Source organism: Scardinius erythrophthalmus (genome assembly GCF_964197995.2).
Source record: "Scardinius erythrophthalmus genome assembly, chromosome: 19".
Taxonomy (NCBI): domain Eukaryota; kingdom Metazoa; phylum Chordata; class Actinopteri; order Cypriniformes; family Leuciscidae; genus Scardinius; species Scardinius erythrophthalmus.
The window spans coordinates 7,611,590-7,631,212 of record NC_138239.1 but is presented as its reverse complement, the minus strand read 5'-3'; the positions used below and the strand labels follow the sequence as shown (position 1 = coordinate 7,631,212).

At 35.5% G+C, this 19,623-nt stretch overlaps 1 protein-coding gene across 3 annotated transcripts; it reads right to left on the bottom strand.

The window, feature by feature from the left end:
- Positions 1-2,575: 2,575 nt before the first annotated feature.
- On the bottom strand, positions 2,576-17,980 carry aspg (asparaginase homolog). Of its 3 annotated transcripts, XM_081347052.1 has the most exons (18): positions 17,698-17,980; positions 15,246-15,372; positions 13,502-13,613; positions 13,152-13,277; positions 12,238-12,321; positions 11,694-11,820; positions 11,068-11,180; positions 10,717-10,902; positions 10,530-10,643; positions 9,442-9,561; positions 8,172-8,267; positions 7,764-7,927; positions 7,113-7,199; positions 6,615-6,714; positions 5,815-5,871; positions 5,119-5,142; positions 4,306-4,332; positions 2,582-3,924 (listed from the first exon to the last, which is right to left on the bottom strand). In XM_081347052.1, exons 1-18 carry the CDS (start codon positions 17,948-17,950, stop codon positions 3,886-3,888), a joined length of 1,956 nt encoding a protein of 651 aa, XP_081203178.1. In that variant the 5' UTR covers positions 17,951-17,980; the 3' UTR covers positions 2,582-3,885. The 3 variants fall into 3 exon arrangements, with proteins under 3 accessions (XP_081203179.1, XP_081203180.1, XP_081203178.1); XM_081347053.1 differs by lacking the exon at positions 4,306-4,332 and having other exon boundaries at positions 2,576-3,924; XM_081347054.1 differs by lacking the exons at positions 4,306-4,332; positions 5,119-5,142 and having other exon boundaries at positions 2,576-3,924.
- Between the last annotated feature and the right edge of the window lie 1,643 nt (positions 17,981-19,623).

Sequence of the window (19,623 nt, the reverse complement as noted above, 5' to 3'; positions counted from 1 at the left end):
TCCATGTTCTAATTAAAAACAGACGGCTTATCCTAAAAGCGCATAAATATTCATGTGGCCCCCAAAGTGCCGTTACATTGGGCCACCCTTGTAAGGTGCACAGATGAGCTAATAGTGTCATGTGGCTGATTAAAGCTTGTTGAAAAGATTTCTTTAATCTCTCCTTTTTTTAAACAAAAATCCCTCCCAGTGAATAAAGACATGGAGGAGGGTGCAGCTCAGGCCTTGTTCAGTGGATCAATAGAACAGCAGGGGTGAAAACAGCCCAACACACACACACGCACAAACACACACACACACACACACACACACGCACACGCAAGAGCCCCAACTGTTCAGCCTCCCCTCAGAGGAGCCCAAACATATGTTTGTGATCATTTAAATGAAAGGGTGCCATAAGAAAAACATACAGTGTGCTTAAATGTCAGTGTACCATTTACCAAACAATGTTGCCATGGCTATGAATGAGGCAGCGTGTTGTCTGACATTTCATTCACAAAATAAATCATGTTTGATTATTAGTCATTTGATCACTTTACTTTAGTCAGTCATCTGATGTGGAAACTCCCCAAAACGTTAATCCTTTTTATAACATTAATAATATAAAGTAGTAACAATTTACAATTCATTAATATTAGGTAATGCATTATAAATTAGCCTAACATTTTTACAACAGACTGACTTCTTCAATTTGAAAAATTAATGTAGGGGACCTATATAAAATCTTCACATCTATGTTTATAAAATGTTCACATATAAAGTATTCTGTTCCTGGAAGACGATCTCCTTAAGTGTCCTGAATGATGTTTAATGGGAAGTGTTGCTCAACGAGTCTCTACAAAATCCCCCACAGGACCAAAGTGTTAGTTCACCTATATGAAAATTGTGTCATAATTTACTCACTCACATGTCATTCCAAACCCTCAAGACTTCTGTTCATCTTCGAAACACAGATTGAGATATTTTTAATGAAATTTTAGCGATTTCTGTCCACAACTACCACGTTGACGCTTCAAAAAGTTTGTGAAGAGATTATAAAGCTAATCCATATGAAATGAGTGGTTTAGTCAAAATTCTCTTAAGAAACTCACTCACTTTATATGTTGAACAGATTTAATTTAGTCTTTTATTCACATATAAACATTCATCAGCAAACAACAGAAGCTCAAACACAAGAATGAACCTCATTGGTTCTCGCACGTCAAGCAAACATAACCCTTTACCACAACTGATATGAGTTGATGAATGCTTATTTGTGAATAAAATCCTACATTCAATCTGCCTCTTCAGAAAATTTTGGACTAAACTGCTCAATTCATAAGGATTAGTTTTACGAGCTCTTGTGTGGTAGTTGTGTAGCTGTCAAAGGAGGGACAGATATCTCAGATTTCATCAAAAAAGATCTTCATTTGTGCTCTATAGAAGAATGAAAGTCTTATGGGTTTGGAACAACATGAGAGGAAGTAACGTTAATCAATGAATTTTCATCTGTGAGTGAACTATCCCTTGGGTAAAATACTTGTCCACTGACAAGTGACAAGGAACTAACGTACAAATGAACATACAGTAATTTTAACTAACGTTACACAAGAGTAAACACGCAAGTGTTGGTTGTTAGTCGCCAGCAGCACAGCAGCTCCAGACAAACAATGACACTCCAAATTGCCCTGTTACTATATAGCTAACATTAAAACAAAAGCATGGCTTGGTTCTGTGAAACACAGCAAAACCATGAAATGTTACTCACGGATGGAGCAGAAACAACACGACCTCAGTCAGCGTCCGCTTTCAGGCCTTCCCGCTTTGGTCTCTCCAGCACTGGAAAGCTTTTCTAACCCTGATCCCTGATCAAAACCCTTCTTTTTTCAGTGATATACCTCTGACCTTTTCTCTTTTGTAATGTCTCTCAGCCATCTCTCTTTCAACAGTCTTTCTTCAAAATCAAATCTCCCTCTTGCTCACTCTCTCTCCTCCCCCATTTTGAGTGGACACGCCCCCTACTTCTGATTGGCTAAGTGTGTTGTGGCGCTCGGTCTGATGATCCACCTTCAACAAGGTCTTACTGCACCATCATTTGTTTTCATTGTACAACTTATATATAATATACAGTAAAAATCACTGCTATTATTTTTAATATAATATACTTATTATTACTTGTATGTTTTCTACTTTAATATAATTTAATTTTTTCCTTTGATGGCAAAGCTGAATTTTCAGCACAATTAATCCAGTCTTCGGTGTCATTTGATCCTTCAGAAATCGTTTTAATCATTTAAAAGTGAATTGTATGCTATAGTTAATTTTCAGGTTTGTTGTATATATTGGGAAACTTTCTAGGCCATGTAGAAAACTTTTAAAGGTAGGGTAGGCAATTTCGGAGTGGCTAGCAATTGGAGAAGGCTACTTTATATCTCTATTCAACTTGTTCGTTTTAATCAAAGATCTGAATTGTAAGACCACACTGCTCAACACTAACAGCTGCAAGCTGTTCGACCCATCCGAACCAGAATAGAAAAGGTTTGTTGAACACTGTTGTCATTTTCTCTTTGCACAGGAAAACTTAATTTCACAATTTGGCAACAAAACATATTTATTACTGTATTTGATCATAATGACACAACAAAAAGAACAAGAAAAGTACAGGCAGACATGTTCATTTGCATGGTTTAAATAGCATAACCATACATGGTTTTGTATTTTTATTGCAACAACAATTTAAAAATGGACCAATAAAACAATTTGATTGGAACTTTCACTGAGGTGAACTAAAATTCACCAATGCCTCTAATGAATACACAACACAGATTTACTGAAGAAAATAACTAAAGAACAGGACAGTTCACTACATTTCGGTATACGAACATTATTTTCATTGTGGTCACTCACAGGGCAATTGGTTATTTTGGTTTTAACAGACAACTAAACATTTCTGAAACATCAGACAATTTGTTCGGTTTACTTCTCTGTAATTACAGTTTGTAAAACCATCCTTACCCTTCACTGAGATTAAAATTGTATTTGCTATTAAAGTACATTCATATAAAGATGACAGCACTGAGGTGATACTGAATCTGATGAACATGTGAACACATGAAGAACACTGGATGAAGACATTACAGCCATTAGTCATTACTGTCTCAAATATCTAAATTCTTTTGAAATCTAAACAATAAATATATAATATTCCAATGATTGCATATTATTTGACATCAGGAGTTACAGTACCAAGTAGGAGTTATGTGTGCTTGAATATAAACAGTATTTATGATTGTTTTACTGTCAACGTCACATACATTCATATCTGATTGCTTACTGATTTAGAGGGACAGATCTAAAACATTATGGCTTGTGCTCTTTATGTTTTAAAGAGGTCATATGATGCTTTTTAAATATTTTCCTTTAGTATGTAATGTATCTGTTTGTGCATTTATACGATCTGCAAAGTTACAAAGCGCAAAGTTAGAAGATGAGGCTTCGGTGAACTGAAGCGTTATCGTCATGTCGCAGAGATGCCGTGTGTTTTGCTTTCAGAGGTTAATCAGTACAACCCAAAAGTTTGCTTGTGCATAACACATTTTACAGAGGACAGCTTCCTAAACTTGGGAGAGTACAGCATCGCCTATACACAACATTTTGAAGAAATGAGCGCGTTTCAGACAGACTGTGAAAAAAGGAGCTGCAATAATGTGAAAATGGGAATATTAAAGCATGTTAACCTATTCTATTACACCCAATAATTAAAATCACAAACTTTTAAAATAGCATCACATGACCCCTTTAAGAGTATAATTGTCTAAGTGAGGAAAATCTACTGTTCGTCTGCTAAAAATAAAACAACTGGATGGATGATAAGGGCAGAAAGTGACAGGTAGCAGGACGGCCTCCTCAAGATCTTGGACAAGCAGTAAACTCAAACTCGCCGTTCTAGAGAACAGACAGAAAGAGAATAATGTAAGCATTACATGAGATCTGCACTTCAACTGCAACAAGTTATGCAATGTTCAATGTGCAAAATGTAGATTGCAGTCACAATGTTTATTATTATTATTATTATTATTATTATATGGAATGATCTGGATGCACATTTTAATGAGTTTAACCAGTTTATTTTAAGAAACATTCATGCCGTTTTCAACATTATCTTCTGTTTTGTTTAGACCAGTGTATTTCACAATTCACAATTTATGAACATATAAAATGGTCAAACCAAAAACTGTCCAATCACAGCAAAGCACAGCATTAAGTATGCACCTAAACAGATAAACATGAAGTGTGCTGAATAATATACAGCTCAACACAATTTACCTCCTCCTCATCCCCCTCAAATACTGGCTGCAAGAAAAATACGAGGGATTTTTTGTTAACTTAAAGCTATTGATTTTCGGTAACTTCAATTACACACCAAACATGCCACAAAGACTGAACATTTCATGAGCACATTCCCTTAAGTGCCTTTCACAAAGGTGGATGTTTTACAAACAAGACAGGACCATTCACTCATTGTGTATCTGAAGGAAACGTCAAGATGCCCATCAAGCTATTAATTACTGTAAGCCTGAACCTGTATCGTTTTACCATGGGAGATCAACTCACAGCCCTACCATTGAGACATGTACTTCCGCATCACTCTGAAGCATGCACTTAAAAAACAAAACAAAAACCAATATATATATATATATATATATTTATATATATATATATATATATATATATATATATATTATATATATATATATATATATATATATATATATATATATATATATATATATATATATATATACACTCACACACACACACACACATACACACACACACACACTGTGTGTGTACAATACATACATATAGATTTTGGTAACACTTTATTTTAAGGTGATGTAGTTACACATTACAACGTGTACTTACTATAAATTATGCATAATTACTAACCCTAAACCAAACCCTTACCGTAACTCTATAGTAGTGCATTTAGTTAATTAATATGACTCAATACTTATTTAAGTACAGTGTAACCACGTCACCTTAAAATAAAGTGTAACCTAGATTTTTTTATCATATGAAATGATGAAAAATGTATGTGTTTTTACTCTTGAGTAAAATGACTTAAACTGTTTTTACCTCATTACCCTCATCTGTCTGATGCTGGAAAGTGAAGAGCATCAGTCAAAAGATTTTGTAAAGTTTTATGTAAAGAATACTTGCTAATATTTAACTTCATCTCTTCAATCTGTGGAAAAGTATGTATACTATATATTTCAGGTAACAAAATTATTTTGGGGAGTTAGCATGCATAACCTGCTTTAGTAATGTATACATACAACTTATACAACTATACAACTTAATTAAAATGTCAAAAAGCACAATTCCTAATACGAATTCTAAAAATTCATGTCACAGAATCATTGAAAATAAAACAAGGCAAAAACTTCAAATTTAGGTTTCATATGGTTTTGAAAAATTTGAAAACATTTCAATTTAATGACTCTAAAACATGACATGTGGTGAAACCATTAAGTAAAAGATAATAACATACAGTATTCTTATCGCTGTAAGTGTATACATCTATATCATTATTTCAAGTTTTTAAAAGGTTTTCTTTAAAAAAGGTTAAGTATATTTATGTAATGTAAAGATTGTAAAATATTTTATGTAATATATGTTAAAAATATTTAAAAGTATCATGAAGTCTTTGAGGAGTTGCAAGTTGTCCTAAGACCAGAACGGGTATTGTTCAAAATGCATGTATAACTTTGAAGAAAGATTTTGATCCACTTCAAATGTTGACTACTGTATATATTAGTTTTTGTTCCCTACCTGAGTTTGGTACTGTTGTAAGAACTTAATTGCCTCCTCACATCCAGTGGCTCTTGCCTACATGTGAGAGAAGCCCATTAATAAAAGTTTGCAGCAGGGGTGTCCAATCCTGCTCCTGGAGGGCCACTGTCCTGCAAAGTTTAGCTCCAACCCCAATCAAACACACCCGAACCAGCTAATCAAAGGGATATGTCCGAAATCGCCCACTATAACCTTACATAGGGCAGTATTTGAGGGGACAGCCATTTGTAGTGGTGTCCAAACCTTACTGAGTGCACTAATTCAATACAATAATGCCCCACAATAACGAGAGTACACCTGATGCACACTCAACGGCCAGAGAATACCGCACTGTGAGGGTCATGCCAAATTAATTCCCGCGTCTCCCTTCCGGTGCACTCAGTGTCCGAATTTGCTCACTCGTTTTCATTCACTCCTTCAAGTAGACTATATTAGTGGAATAATGTAGGGAATAGTGAATGAGGGTTAAACACAGCTAAGGTCTCTCAAGGTATTCTAGAAACTTCCAGGCAGGGGTTTTGAGGCAAGTTGGAGCTAAACTCTGTCGGACAGTGGCCCTCTAGGACTGACTTTGGACACCCCTGATTTACAGGAAGCATCTTTAAAATGGATTACCATATTTGTCATTGCTTTGACAATGCAGAAGTCATTTTTTAGCCAATGCAACAAATAATGTCTTGTATCTCCATTCATACAGTTATAAGAATAAAATGTCACTGAAGGCATCAAACGCTTGGTTATAATTGTGTATTCCGCACAGATCTCCATCATTAACTCACCACTTCAATGGGTGTCTGTCCATCATAACTGGGCATGGACAGATCAACCCCAGCTAACTGCCAAGTCTCCAATCCTTCCAAGTCGCCACTCGCCGCAAGACTGTAAAACACACATTAGAATAGCTAAATGGCCAATCATCAACCTTATCACAGGAAGTTCATAAACTGAAGACAAACAGTTCTGGTATGTGCTCAATGCACTGATCTGTACTGTACATAAATTCTAAATAAATAAAAAAACAGATGCTCATATTTGTGACCGCACATTAATTGAACTATAATGTGCCATTTAAAAATCCACCCTATGTTTAACTATACTACTTAACGGATAAATTGTAATTAAATAGATCCGTACTAAAAAAAAAAAAAGTACTACTGCTACTACTAATAAAAATAAAACTGACACTTGTGTCATTTATAAAATTGCTGTGTCCACAAGTTTATAAAAGCAATAAGAGAAGGATGGATGGTGACGAAATGCGTGTATGTAAATTAGACCTGCACAACTCCGTTCCAGCATCAACCATTTCATCCCGGGAAAAATGAGCTCCAGTCTTCCTCAGCAGCTTCACAACATCCTTATGCCTACAGACATTTAAAAAAATGACATTTAAAGTCACATGTGTTTGACTGACTTCACCTTACAAGTCACCTTTTGTCTTTTATGGAAGAAAGAAGGTCATTGTCCCAAATCAGAGGCTGAATATTTCAAAGGCAGCTTTCGATGGCTCATTTTAATGCGGCCTACAAATGAGTCCATCTTTCCCTGGGCCACAAAGGATAGAATGAGTGGATCCTTCGCAGCCTATCCTATCCCAAGATTCATTGTGTGAAGTGACGTTCATTGCTTCACCGCTGACGTGGCCTTTGAAATTTGCATCCTTCGAAGGATGCAGCCTCTGAATTTGGACACAGCTATTGTTTTGGAATGAGGGTAAGTAAATGCTATGCTAACTATTAATGATTATATGGCGAGTTGCATCAGAACTCATTTACAGGTCGGAACCACCAGTTTAAAACCAGTGGTCTAGTTCGCCTTAAAGACTGTATAAATTACAAATAGTTAAGTCAAAACTTTGAAATTATGGCAATTAGATTACTTTTTGTTGCCCCAAAAAATATTTGGACACTTAAATCAGTCCTACGTACCTGAAGCGAACAGCATTGCGAAGTGGTGTATCGCCAAAGCGATCTCTGGCATAGACTGTAGCCCCTTTACTCAGCAGATACTCCACCACTTTCAGATGCCCCTCACATGCAGCGATGTGGAGAGGAGTGCGCCCATCATAGTCTGCCATGCTCAAGTCAGAGCCCTATATAGAAACATGAGTCATCACCCGCATCTTATTTTGCTAGACTGCATTTAATACTGCCTTGTTTGCATGCATACATAAAGTTTTTATTATAATAAAAAAATATTCAAATACAAAAAAGTTGCATGCATGCATTAGCGCAAACTGTACAATGTTTAGAATATGCTGCATTTACTTGATTCCACTTTTTACAGTTAGTGTTTGCCCTTCTAAATGGGTGTCCAAACATGTAGCAATATTTTACCATTTCCCTTATGGCCTCTAAAGCTTCAATGTCTCCGATCTTAGCAGCAACGCACACCAGAGTGGGAGTTAGTGCATCTCGTATGGCTTCAAGCTCCTGTGGACATCAGTAATATTAGAGTTGATCACAATTGTTCATCACAGCCTCTACTGCTTCTTTACATGGTTGTATGTTTGTATGTGTACCAAACTGCCACAACTGTTTAGTGAAATCACTTCCAAGTAGGGGTGTACACTATACGGGGGCTTTCGCACCGGGTAGTTATAGGAACTCAGTTTTAGGAACTAGCCACCCGAGACCTAAATGTTCCCCTAGGGCCATTTTCCTGGTTACATTCACAGCACCAGTAGGAACTCTGAAGTGATTTAAGCCAACAGCTGTCATTTAAGAGCGGCATTCAAAAACTGGAGGATGGAGGATGCAGTGAACATAGCTATGTTTTTGTTGTGTGTTGTGGGTTTTGTGATAACGGATATGGAATGTAGATGTATAAGTTATGTGATTGAAAGAGCAAAAAGGAGAGCTAAGAGACGAAAACTCCTACGACAACAAACAGTGCTTCATATCAGAGGCTGAGAAACGCCACAGACAAAGGCAACAGGTAAATAACATTAACATTAGCTTTCTGTATGTTAGTCCAGACTAAGTATACGTAAACTGCATTTACACAGCTGTTCAAAAAAAAGGTGAGTGCTGGTGTTTCGTATGGCATATGTTCTGCCAATCAACGTACTGTACACTTAAGTCACTGGGAGTTCCTTATGTTCTGGGTTAGAACTTACTCTGAAGTAGGAGCTAATTTAGTTCCCCTCAAAATCGTTCCCAGTTCCTGGGATACGAAGATGGCAAAAAGCCGGTACTTCCGCCAAAAATTATAACTATGAAAACTTTCCAACGGTGCGAAAGCTCGTTATGTACACTGTACGAAACACAGCAGTTCCGTTACAAAATGATTCAGTGTTTTTGAAAGTAGCATAGAGTGAATGACTCAATGACCCATTTATAAAGACAGGTCGCTGCATCCGAAATCAAATACTGCCCTACTACATATAGTATGCGAAAAACAGTAAGCCAACAGAGTAGTATGTCCGAACACATAGTATTCGGAAAACAAGGCGACCCGAAACACTCAGCAAAATATCATCTAGTTACTGTTATAAGCTAAATTCCCAGAAAAATTGGGATTTAATGTTTTTGGTTATAGTTGTCAATAATCACACACCCCAGAGCAAAACAAAGTTAGAAAGAGAGAAAGTGCAGGTTACATTACCTCTTTACAGCTAATGCTGAGGGACTTGGCGATGACCTGAATAAAGCGACTGTCGCTGAGAGAAAGCTTTGCTCCGCCCAGGTCAGCTATCATCTCTCCACGCAGATTACGACTCAGCATCTTATGAACAAATAACACGCTTAACTAAAGTGATTTAAAACAAGTAATAATTATTATCTTCTTATTATTATTTACAATAAAACTACTTTACTGCTTATTATTATTTGGAAAAACTCAAATTCAAATCAAATTCATGCGGTAAAACTAACATGCACAAGAAAGAAAGAAAGAAAGAAAGAAAGAAAGAAAGAAAGAAAGAAAGAAAGAAAGAAAGAAAGAAAGAAAGAAAGAAAGAAAGAAAGAAAGAAAGAAAGAAAGAAAGAAAGAAAGAAAGAAAGAAAGAAAGAAAAGAGGTTGTAAAAGGTCACGTAATGTGACGTTAAATAATTCATGTAATTTAAAAAAAAAACTTATTAGCTTTGAAAAATAATTTTTTTGTACTATTTACTAAATGGTTACACCACATGAAATTTCTTACACTTTTCTTGAAAATGGTATTTAAGTCAAAAATAATATGAAACACATTAGCATCAACAAGAACTTAACATTTGTATTTTAAATTTGATTTTCACTAATACACTACTGTTCAAAAAATTGGGATCGGTAAGATTTGTTCAATGACAGAAGTCTCTTTCAATGAAAGAAGCTCACCAAATTGATTAAAAAAAATACATTAAAACAGTAACATTGTGAAATATTATTATATTTAAAAAAAGTAAATTGTAAAATAACTGTTTTCAATTGTGATATATTTTAAAATGTAATTTATTTCTGTGATGCTAAGCTGATTTTGGGCTTCAGTCTTCAGTGTGAAATGATCCTTCAGAAATCATTCTAATATGCTGTTTTGGTGCTCAAGAAACATTCATTATTATTATTATCAATGTTGAAAACAGTTGTGCTCCTTAATATTATGTGGAAACAGCGATACAAGATTTATCACTGACCCCAAACCTCAGAATGGTAGTGTATATGTTATTGACCCAAATGTGGTTTAAATGTATTTTTTAAGAGACATTTTTCCATACCTTCTTCTTCTCTTCTGTACTGAGGTTTTGTTTTGCCAGCACATAGGAGAGTTTTGAAAGAGCAGCTTCTGGGGTCATATCACACCCAGCGACCAAACCGGCATCACTCAGAGCCTGAGAGGGAATATTAAATTACACACTCCTGGAATACACACACATAAGGCCTTTCATAAGCAAACTCCCATACCTGGCCAGTGGCGTATGAGGTAGTGACCGATCCCCGGAGACACTGGGTGCAGTTGATCATGACGACTCCTCTCTCGGTCGCTTTACGGATCTCATCCAGCAGGTCTGCACGGTTATCAGGGGCGTTCCCGCTGCCGTAGGTCTCCAACACGATCCCGTCCATAGGAGGCTGCAAGAAGGCCCGGACCTGATGAGAGAATGGATCTCATCTAAACATCTGAAACTTACAAAAGTTCAGTTCAGTCATTATTTACTAAAAAATGTGAAAACAATGAACATGTTCATGCACTGAATGTAGAGATTTGGCAAAAATATGTGTCAAATAAAGGCAGACATTACCACACGGCCTTACTGTATCAGCAGTGATTCCTGGGAAGAGTCGCAGGAGACCCACATTGCGGTTCAATTGTGTGTTGACAGTGAATTTGGCGGTTGTATTGGCTCGCCACACAGTGTCCCAGTTAACTAAAGAGTAAGAAATAAAGCATAATACATCTGAATAAAAGAAATTGCACTGCAGCATCACTAATAAGGTTTCTATAAAATTGCAAGCAGTGTCCTGCAATGTTTCCTGTCCTATGTCCTGTTATGTTTTTTTAAAGTGAACAGCAAATGATTAAAAAAGCTTTTTTATTATTATTACTCAAACTAAAACCATCAACCAAAAACTTTTTTGTTAATAAAAAAAAAAAAATGCCAACGCAACATTTCTCATTTCAATTTAGTTTACCTCGATGTCCGAAAAACTTAAAACTAATATTGAAATAAAACATTATTAAAAACTACAGACATTTTAAAAAAAAACTAATAAAAAAAAGACAAAAACACAACAAAAGAAGTAATAAGTTAACTAAAATGTAAAAGAAAATTTAACTGATATATATATACTGATTATGAAATTTTGTGTGCATTTTCCATTTTTAAATAGACCCATATGGGATTAAGGCTGTGTATAAATGTTGTCAGAACTGGAATCACTTTTGATGTCGACTTCAGCATTGGCTAGTGGCGGTAGGTTTGGTGAGGTAAATGCGTTAAAGCTTCCAGCATCCACTTTGGTGACACGATTTCCCCTGTACAGCTTATGATGAAAATACAGGCAAACCTGTGAAGAAAGACACAAGGGGCTTTTTCTGGTGCTTTACTCAATTTAAACTTCTTTCTAATTATTTTTTTATGACAATAACAATATTTATAAAATTATTACAATAATGTTATTCTTATTACAATAACTTTATAACAAAGAATCTTTAATGTGCTTCATTGGCATGGCAGAAACACAGTGTACTGCAAAACATAATCATCTCAAAGGACACTTAAAACCACATTTAATCAAATATAATTTCCTGTACTTTATTAAAAACTATCTTCCATATTTAAAATAAAATTGCTTAAAAGCTAAATAGTTTTAAATGCTAAAACTATTTTATAACTGCAGTCTTAACATCCTCCAAAACATGAGTTTTTAAAATGCATTTGTAATGGCTACAAACAAGTCACTGACAGAGATTACAAAACTCACCTCAGGGATGACAAACTGTCCTGCTATCAACAGCGCCCCCAAGAGGTTATCCCGCCCGTCATTCCTCATCTCATAGATCGGCACCTGCAACATATAAGATGGTTGTGATGCTTTTTTGATGACCACTAGTTAATTGTTAATATTGGATGTAGCTTTAAAAAAAGAGATCCTATTAAGCTTTTTACATCAACTAATGTTGCTGTATGAGCATGAAAAAGGTCTGCAAAGTTACAAAGCACAAAGTTTCCCCAAAGGGAGTTACAGTATTCTCTATTTCAGTGCGCGCTGTATCTGAACTCCCTGAAACGCCTCGATTGTAGTCTTAAGTTGTCTTCCGAGAACAGACCCGTATCAATATCCCTCATTTGAATAATTCCCGCCCATGGCATACTCAAAATAAAGGGCCATGGTTGAGTTGCATTGGTAGTGTGTTGAAACTCGTGGTTTTGGTAAGGGGCGTGACATTTCCGAAACACACTCAAAGCGGATCAAAATCTTCGCTTCCCGACCTTATTGTGGCTTTATCTGTAGCCGTCATTCAAGTTCTGCTAAATGATATATATTTAACCATTTTTATAATTTTATATGTATAATGCTCTTTAGTTCTCAAATACGATAACTAATAAGCTACCTCACACTGCTTTCTATATAACACATTTCCAATTCCCGTAATGAATTACGATACTGCTTGGTTCGTTGGTCTGTCGCCTCGTTCAGGCGATCTCGGAGCGATTGTTTTGGCGCGGATCCGAGCGCGATTGCCATGTTCATATGTGCCTAAACACACCGAAGGGAGAAACATACCAGGTTCCAAAAAAGAAAACGTTCCAAACGAGACAGGTTTGAAAACGCTCTTAAAATGCTCAATTTGTGCAACACAAAGGTGAGCAAATGATCCATTTAAAACACGTTACCTGTGAGCCAGTGAGGATGACAGGCTTTCCCAGATTCTCACACATGAAGGATAAGGCAGAGGCGGTGTAAGCCATGGTGTCTGTGCCGTGCAGGATGACAAAACCATCGTATTGCTCATAGTGTTTCTGTGAATACGAGAAAAAAAACATTCAAAATCTCCGTGCTGATTTTAACATACCAACTAAAAATCTACCTTCAAGAAATTCGAAGTTTACCTACAATTACAAATGGTTGTAAAAAAAATGTAAATAAAAAAAATACCAGAATCAAATAATTTATCAGATCAGTTCTGTTCACAAATCAGTTTTTTTTTTAAATGTAAGGAGAAAGATGGTTATAAAGGAAGCACCTCGATGTCTTTTCCAATAGTGACCCAGTCATCTGTGGTCATATTACAGGAGTCGAGAAGGGGAGAGTATTCTAAAACTGTATATACAATCCTCTTATTCTGTTTCGACAGTCTGGGGTGGAACAAAAGAGAGAACATGATTAAAAAACAGCTAAATTTTAAAGTTTATGATTTTTTTTTTTTTTTACGCACCCAAACATTTACAACAAGCTCTAAAAGTAAAGCAAAATTTCTTATTTAAACCAGCAAAGACCATTAGGTAAACATGGGTTAGTTCAGCTAGATCAACTAAAAACAAAAAAAGGATAGATTATTTATTGACAGCAAGAGTCTGACTGATTTGCTGTAGCTAAAACGAAAACCATGTGTGCGTCAATGGATGCGTACATGTTGAGAGGCAGCAGACTTCAGACTTTGCTCATCGCTGTGGGAAGGTCTCCAACAAACGGTTTACATGCTTCCAAGTTCAAAAGACACATTCATTTTCTCATAATATACATTGCAGAATAACCTCTTTTCTCAGTCAGTGTCTTTCTCAGTCTTTCTAAACCCCAACTTTCCAAGAGCCTACTCTGCTCTGATTGGTCAGATAGCCCAGTCTGTTATGATTGGTTGACCACTTACAGCGTGTGTCAGAAACAAAATGCATATTACCATATTTGCATTTCAGCTCTAGATCTTCCTCAGCACTTTATACACAGTGATACAAACAGATGGTGTCGATTTTACTGCATAAATTCGAGCACGAGTCCTCATCCTTTGGAAGCGCATGCACAGAAAACAGTTCTGACAACACGAACCAAACTCTTCCGGGGCTCAGCTATAACTAGAGTGTTTGAGGACGGATCAAAGTAAATGTTGTTCACAGGCAGCCAATGAAGATCATAGGCTACCATTATACAAATGTGTTACAAACCTAGGTTTCTATCAGGAAGTGAAACTGGAATTGCTCACGCCTCATTTTGGCAGTTCAGAATCAATTCTAGCTTTTAAGATTAGGAATTCTTTGATCTTTAACTTTGCAGAACTTTAACATTCACAAACAGCTATATTACACACTGCATGAAAGGTAATATTCGAAAAAGCATAATAGGGGAACTTTAAGATTGGCAAATTGCTATATATTAACCATATTATAACTATATTATAATTGCTATACTACAATTTTTTAGACAGTGTCATTTAGTCACATTATCAGGTCTTAAACGATGCCACAGTAAATTACACGGAATACACAAAAACACAGTTCAACCTACCATCAATCATCTACCATTTTCAATAGCGTGAAAAATTATTGTACAGCCATAACCATTGTGCTAAGACTAATCCGAAAATATACGTAGCTAAGCAATTACATATACATCCCATTATAGGGGATGTAATATTCTCAAATGTGTAAAAATGACAGAAACAGCATCCTCAATTAGCCACAAGACAATTTCAATAATTTATTGATTTATTTATTTGTTTTTAAAAGAGATTTATATTATTTAAATTTATATTATAAAAGAGTACAGTATATATATATATTATATATATACACACACACACACACACACACACACACATATATATATATAGAACTATTCCATTAAAACTGTAATTAAAGTAGATACCAACCATTCAAACCTGTATTTTGTATAGAAATAGATGAATGTAATCAGTGTCTGGATCTATAAACAGGATAACACCTCCATATTTCTAACTTGATGGCACATCCGTGTGCATCTGTGTGGGAACTTACTGCAGCACCAGCGTGTTCTCCGCAGGCTTGTAGTAGTCATACAGTCTGGTATGCTGTGCGTACTGCTCATCGTGCAGAACAGGGAGTTTGCGTAGAGTTTCAACAAGATTAGGTTCTGGAGACAGAACTGCAAATATAGAAGAAAAGCCTGTAAAGAGTTATGAATAAATGCAACAAATTCATATGTTTTTCATGGATTTTCATGTTTGCATCCCTCGGGTTCTTTTGACCAGAATTCAGCATCAGCAATGAAGCCAAAATAACCATCTTGAATATTTGAAACTGCGTATACTATGCTAATATTGTATCATTTTACGCATTTTAAATCACATTCCCTTTTACAGACTAGAATAAAAAGAAATATTGTATCTAGTATAACTAACTTTATATTATTTATGCTAGAAGTTCAATGAAAAAATGGTTTACATATGAAATAATTATGTGTAGACCTGTCATGATTATTGATTAATCATATGATAGTGGTTATTCAGTCTAATCGGTCTAATAATTAATAAACACAATAATTGTGCAGTTTAAATTTCAATCACATTTTGCCAAAGAATATAAAAAACTGTTCACAAAGCACATAAAGATAATATTATATCATATAATAATATTTAGGCCTATTTAATTCTATTTTTTATTAGCATATATTATATACGATTCAAAGTAAAAATAAAATAAAAAGTATTGGGCTTACACTGTAAGTGACATGTCAAAACAGAAATAAATCATGGATCAAAATGATTTGTATGACAATTAATCGTCGACACAAAATTAATGATCGTGAAAGGCCTAACTACGTGGTACAAGTTAAACGTACTCCGAAACACTAAAAACCTAATCAAAAATCTCTGTTTTGATGGCCGGAGAGGAAATTTTTAAAAATTGCATCATGCAGACCCGTAATGGCAGGAGTCTACAGAAAAAAAGAAAAAGAAAAAAAAAGAACTCCCGCACACTATCTGTACTTGCAAAACCGTATGACAAATATTTATTGGCAACGTTTCGGTCTCATGACCTTCATCAGGCACATGTCTACAGAAGTCTACAGATTCTACAGGAGTCTACAGAAAAAAAAAGCAGTGGACAGTTTCCCATATGACTAGTGTTGTTCATGTGTTCAACAAGCCAAACCAGCTGTTGTAACTGTAGAGTCTTGGAACAAAATGTGTCCAGGTTTCCATTAGGGAAGAAAATAACCCACAGGACTTTCAAACAGAACCTCTGTCCACATGAAGGTTGATTTTCACAGAGCCTGTTTATGGCAGAATGAAAGATAAAACCAATTTAGGGTGGAAAAAGTCAGTGTTTATTGTAATTCTGTTATGTACTCTCTGTCCTTGAACTCTGATAAATAGAGCTGAATGTTTTTGTTGACCTTGCAAATCCTTTAAAAGATGCTATCCTTTTTTTATCAGTGTTCGTTTTAGATAAGATGGCCAGTGTCAGAAAAGACGAACATCTGTTTACAGAAGGCAAATATTTAACCATATTCATAGAATTTGCTAATTAAGTCATAAAACAAGATCAGCATCCTCTTCAAGCACTCTTCCCATTCCCATTTATTACTTTAGATAATCAAGTCACCAAGTGTGCATTATTCAGACTTTCAGCTGTGTAATCCATTCCTGCTTACAATATACATCCATTGATATGCACCCTGTTTTTAATACAGATCCATTGATATGGATCCTTCTTTAAATATAGATCCACTGAAGATGCATCAATTGGTTTATTTAAAACTTAAAACAAACATTTTCCATTTTAAACTTAAAACAAAAACATTCCCATTGGCTGGACAAGTCATGCTTTAAATTCATGAAATCATAATAAATGATAATAATAAAAATCAGACTGACGATGGCAAATTAAAGATGAAATTACCAAGTCATCCACCAAATAAATGCATAACAGGTTCATGACAATGCATGTTTTAGCACTCAATGTGAAGTTGTTCGCATGTCTTACTGTACTGTTATTTTAGTTTTGACTTGAAGCAAATAGTCGAACAGACTGTCCCAAAGAAACCTTATGTAAACATAAAAAATGTGTGCATAATCAAGAGGCATTTATTGTAAGATATCAAATTTTTCACAAAATTGTTCTGAATTATTATAATTCAGTAATTATATATAATTAGTATATATTATAACTGAATTATTCCGTTATAATACATTTTATTTAAAAGAAATAGCCTACATCATGGTAGCTAACTTACAGGTTAGGTAAGTCATGGCATCCATGCTCAGAAAATTGTTTATTTACAGATGCCCCTTGGTTTGATATTAATATTATTGATATCAATAACAGCATTAATGCATTCCAGGTCCATCCTAAAGATAATTATTACTCCTAAGACCCATGCATTAATATTTACACCCTTTTGGCTATATATTCCTAGTGCGGAATATATGCAGCTGTGTGAGCGCTGATGACAGTGTTTGTTTACCGTTATTATGATACGTCATGCCGATAGTTCCGCCGGTGTTTATGACCAGGACCCTTGCCTCGACATTGGGGCTGTGATCAGGAGTCTCCGAGCTGCTGGAGAATCTCCTGCTCTGACCCGTGGCGCTCCGGCTGAGAGATATCTGCGACTGAAACACATCAGACTGATTTAACCTGCTGCGAGAAAGAGCTCGACCTAACGAGGTCATGCTTGTTGAAGACTTAGCAGAGGTAACGTGATTGCATTCAGCCATATCGGACACACTAATGTCGTGTGTGTGTGTCCATCCCAAAACCGAACGATGCGGTTTCTTAAAGAGACAGCGCATCGATTTTGAACACTGATACACATGCTGATACACAAATGACCGTACAAAATTACAAATGAAGGTATCAGTATCGGAACAATTATTTGAAATAATAATAATAATAATAAAACAATGATAACAATAAATAATGAGACGTGAGATGTTTTCTCAAACCTTAGACTTACCAAGCAATGAGAAGAACCCATGTCATTTTAGTTGAAGTTCATTCATGAATTGCCATGTTTATTCATGTAGCCTTGACCACTGTGGTAAAAAAATAAAATAATAATCCCCTATGCACCAGGTGTTGGTTGACACTAGTGTATCTACTCTGACTGCATACGAATAGTTACCTGACGGCCTCTCGACCTTTCTGAACACTATCGCTTTGTGATTAAGATCTCTAGTGTTATATTAACCTAGGGTGACCAAACGTCCTGTTTTCCCAGGACATGCCCTGTTTTCACATCCTAGCTGTTTTTTATAAAATGATGAAAATGTCCTGGTTTTCATTATTTTACATTGGGCCATTAAGCGTGTTCTTTAAATATGCGCTTGCCTTTGCACACAAAACATATGAAACCGGCTTCGCCTTCGCCCATAGACAGTAAAATATTTTTTATAATCTTGTTATAATCAGCGCCAGAATACTGTATCACTCTCAAATTGTACCCAGCATTACTCGTCGTAATTGCATTTTTTACTAGTAAGAATTCAATTAGAGAGCTCTACAATTGAATTCTTACTAGTAGAAATTACAATTAGAATTGCAGGTACAATTGTATAGAGCTCTCTAATTGTAATTCTTACTAGTAACAATTCAATTGTACAGCTTCATAATTAAAAATGAATGGAAGTCAATGGAGACATATGACTTGAAAAAATTCATTTGTAGAGCTCTCTAATTGGAATTGTTACTAGTAAGAACTGAATTAGAGAGCTCTGTAATTGTAATTCTTACTAGTAATAATTGAATTAGAGAGCTCTTTAATTGTAATTCTTACTAGTAGTAATTGAATTAGAGAGCTCTCTAATTGTAATTGCTACTAGTAAGAATTGAATTGTAGAGCTCTCTAATTGAATTCTTACTAGTAAAAATGCAATTACGACGGGTAATGCTGGGTACAATTTAAGCTAAAACGGCTTGCCATATCTGTAGGTTACTTTGTTAAGCCAGTAGATGGTGACAAGTGACTGCCTTCAGTCTTCATGAGTTATGTGTCTAGGTGGATGCCTTGTTTGTTTGTTATAAGTCAATGGACACCAGAATGGTTTGGCTACCAACATTCTTCAAAACATCTCCTGTTGTGTTCACCGTTTTGTGTAGTTTTAAAACGACATGAGGGTGGGTGAATAATGACAGAACTGTAATTTTGACTTGTTATCCCTTAACAAGCCAAGCCATTCATAATTCATAACATATTGATATTGTAGCCTATGTGTATTTTGAAATGTGTTTTTTAGAGCAAAGGTTTTTTTTTTTTTTTTTTTTTTACATAATTAAAATTCAGTACTAAAAAAAGAGATAATACAGAACAAGAACATGTGAGGGTTTGACGTTTGCAAAGACCTTTATTATGAAATACGGGCTGTAACGGCCATTTCCGCTGGTTTGCGTT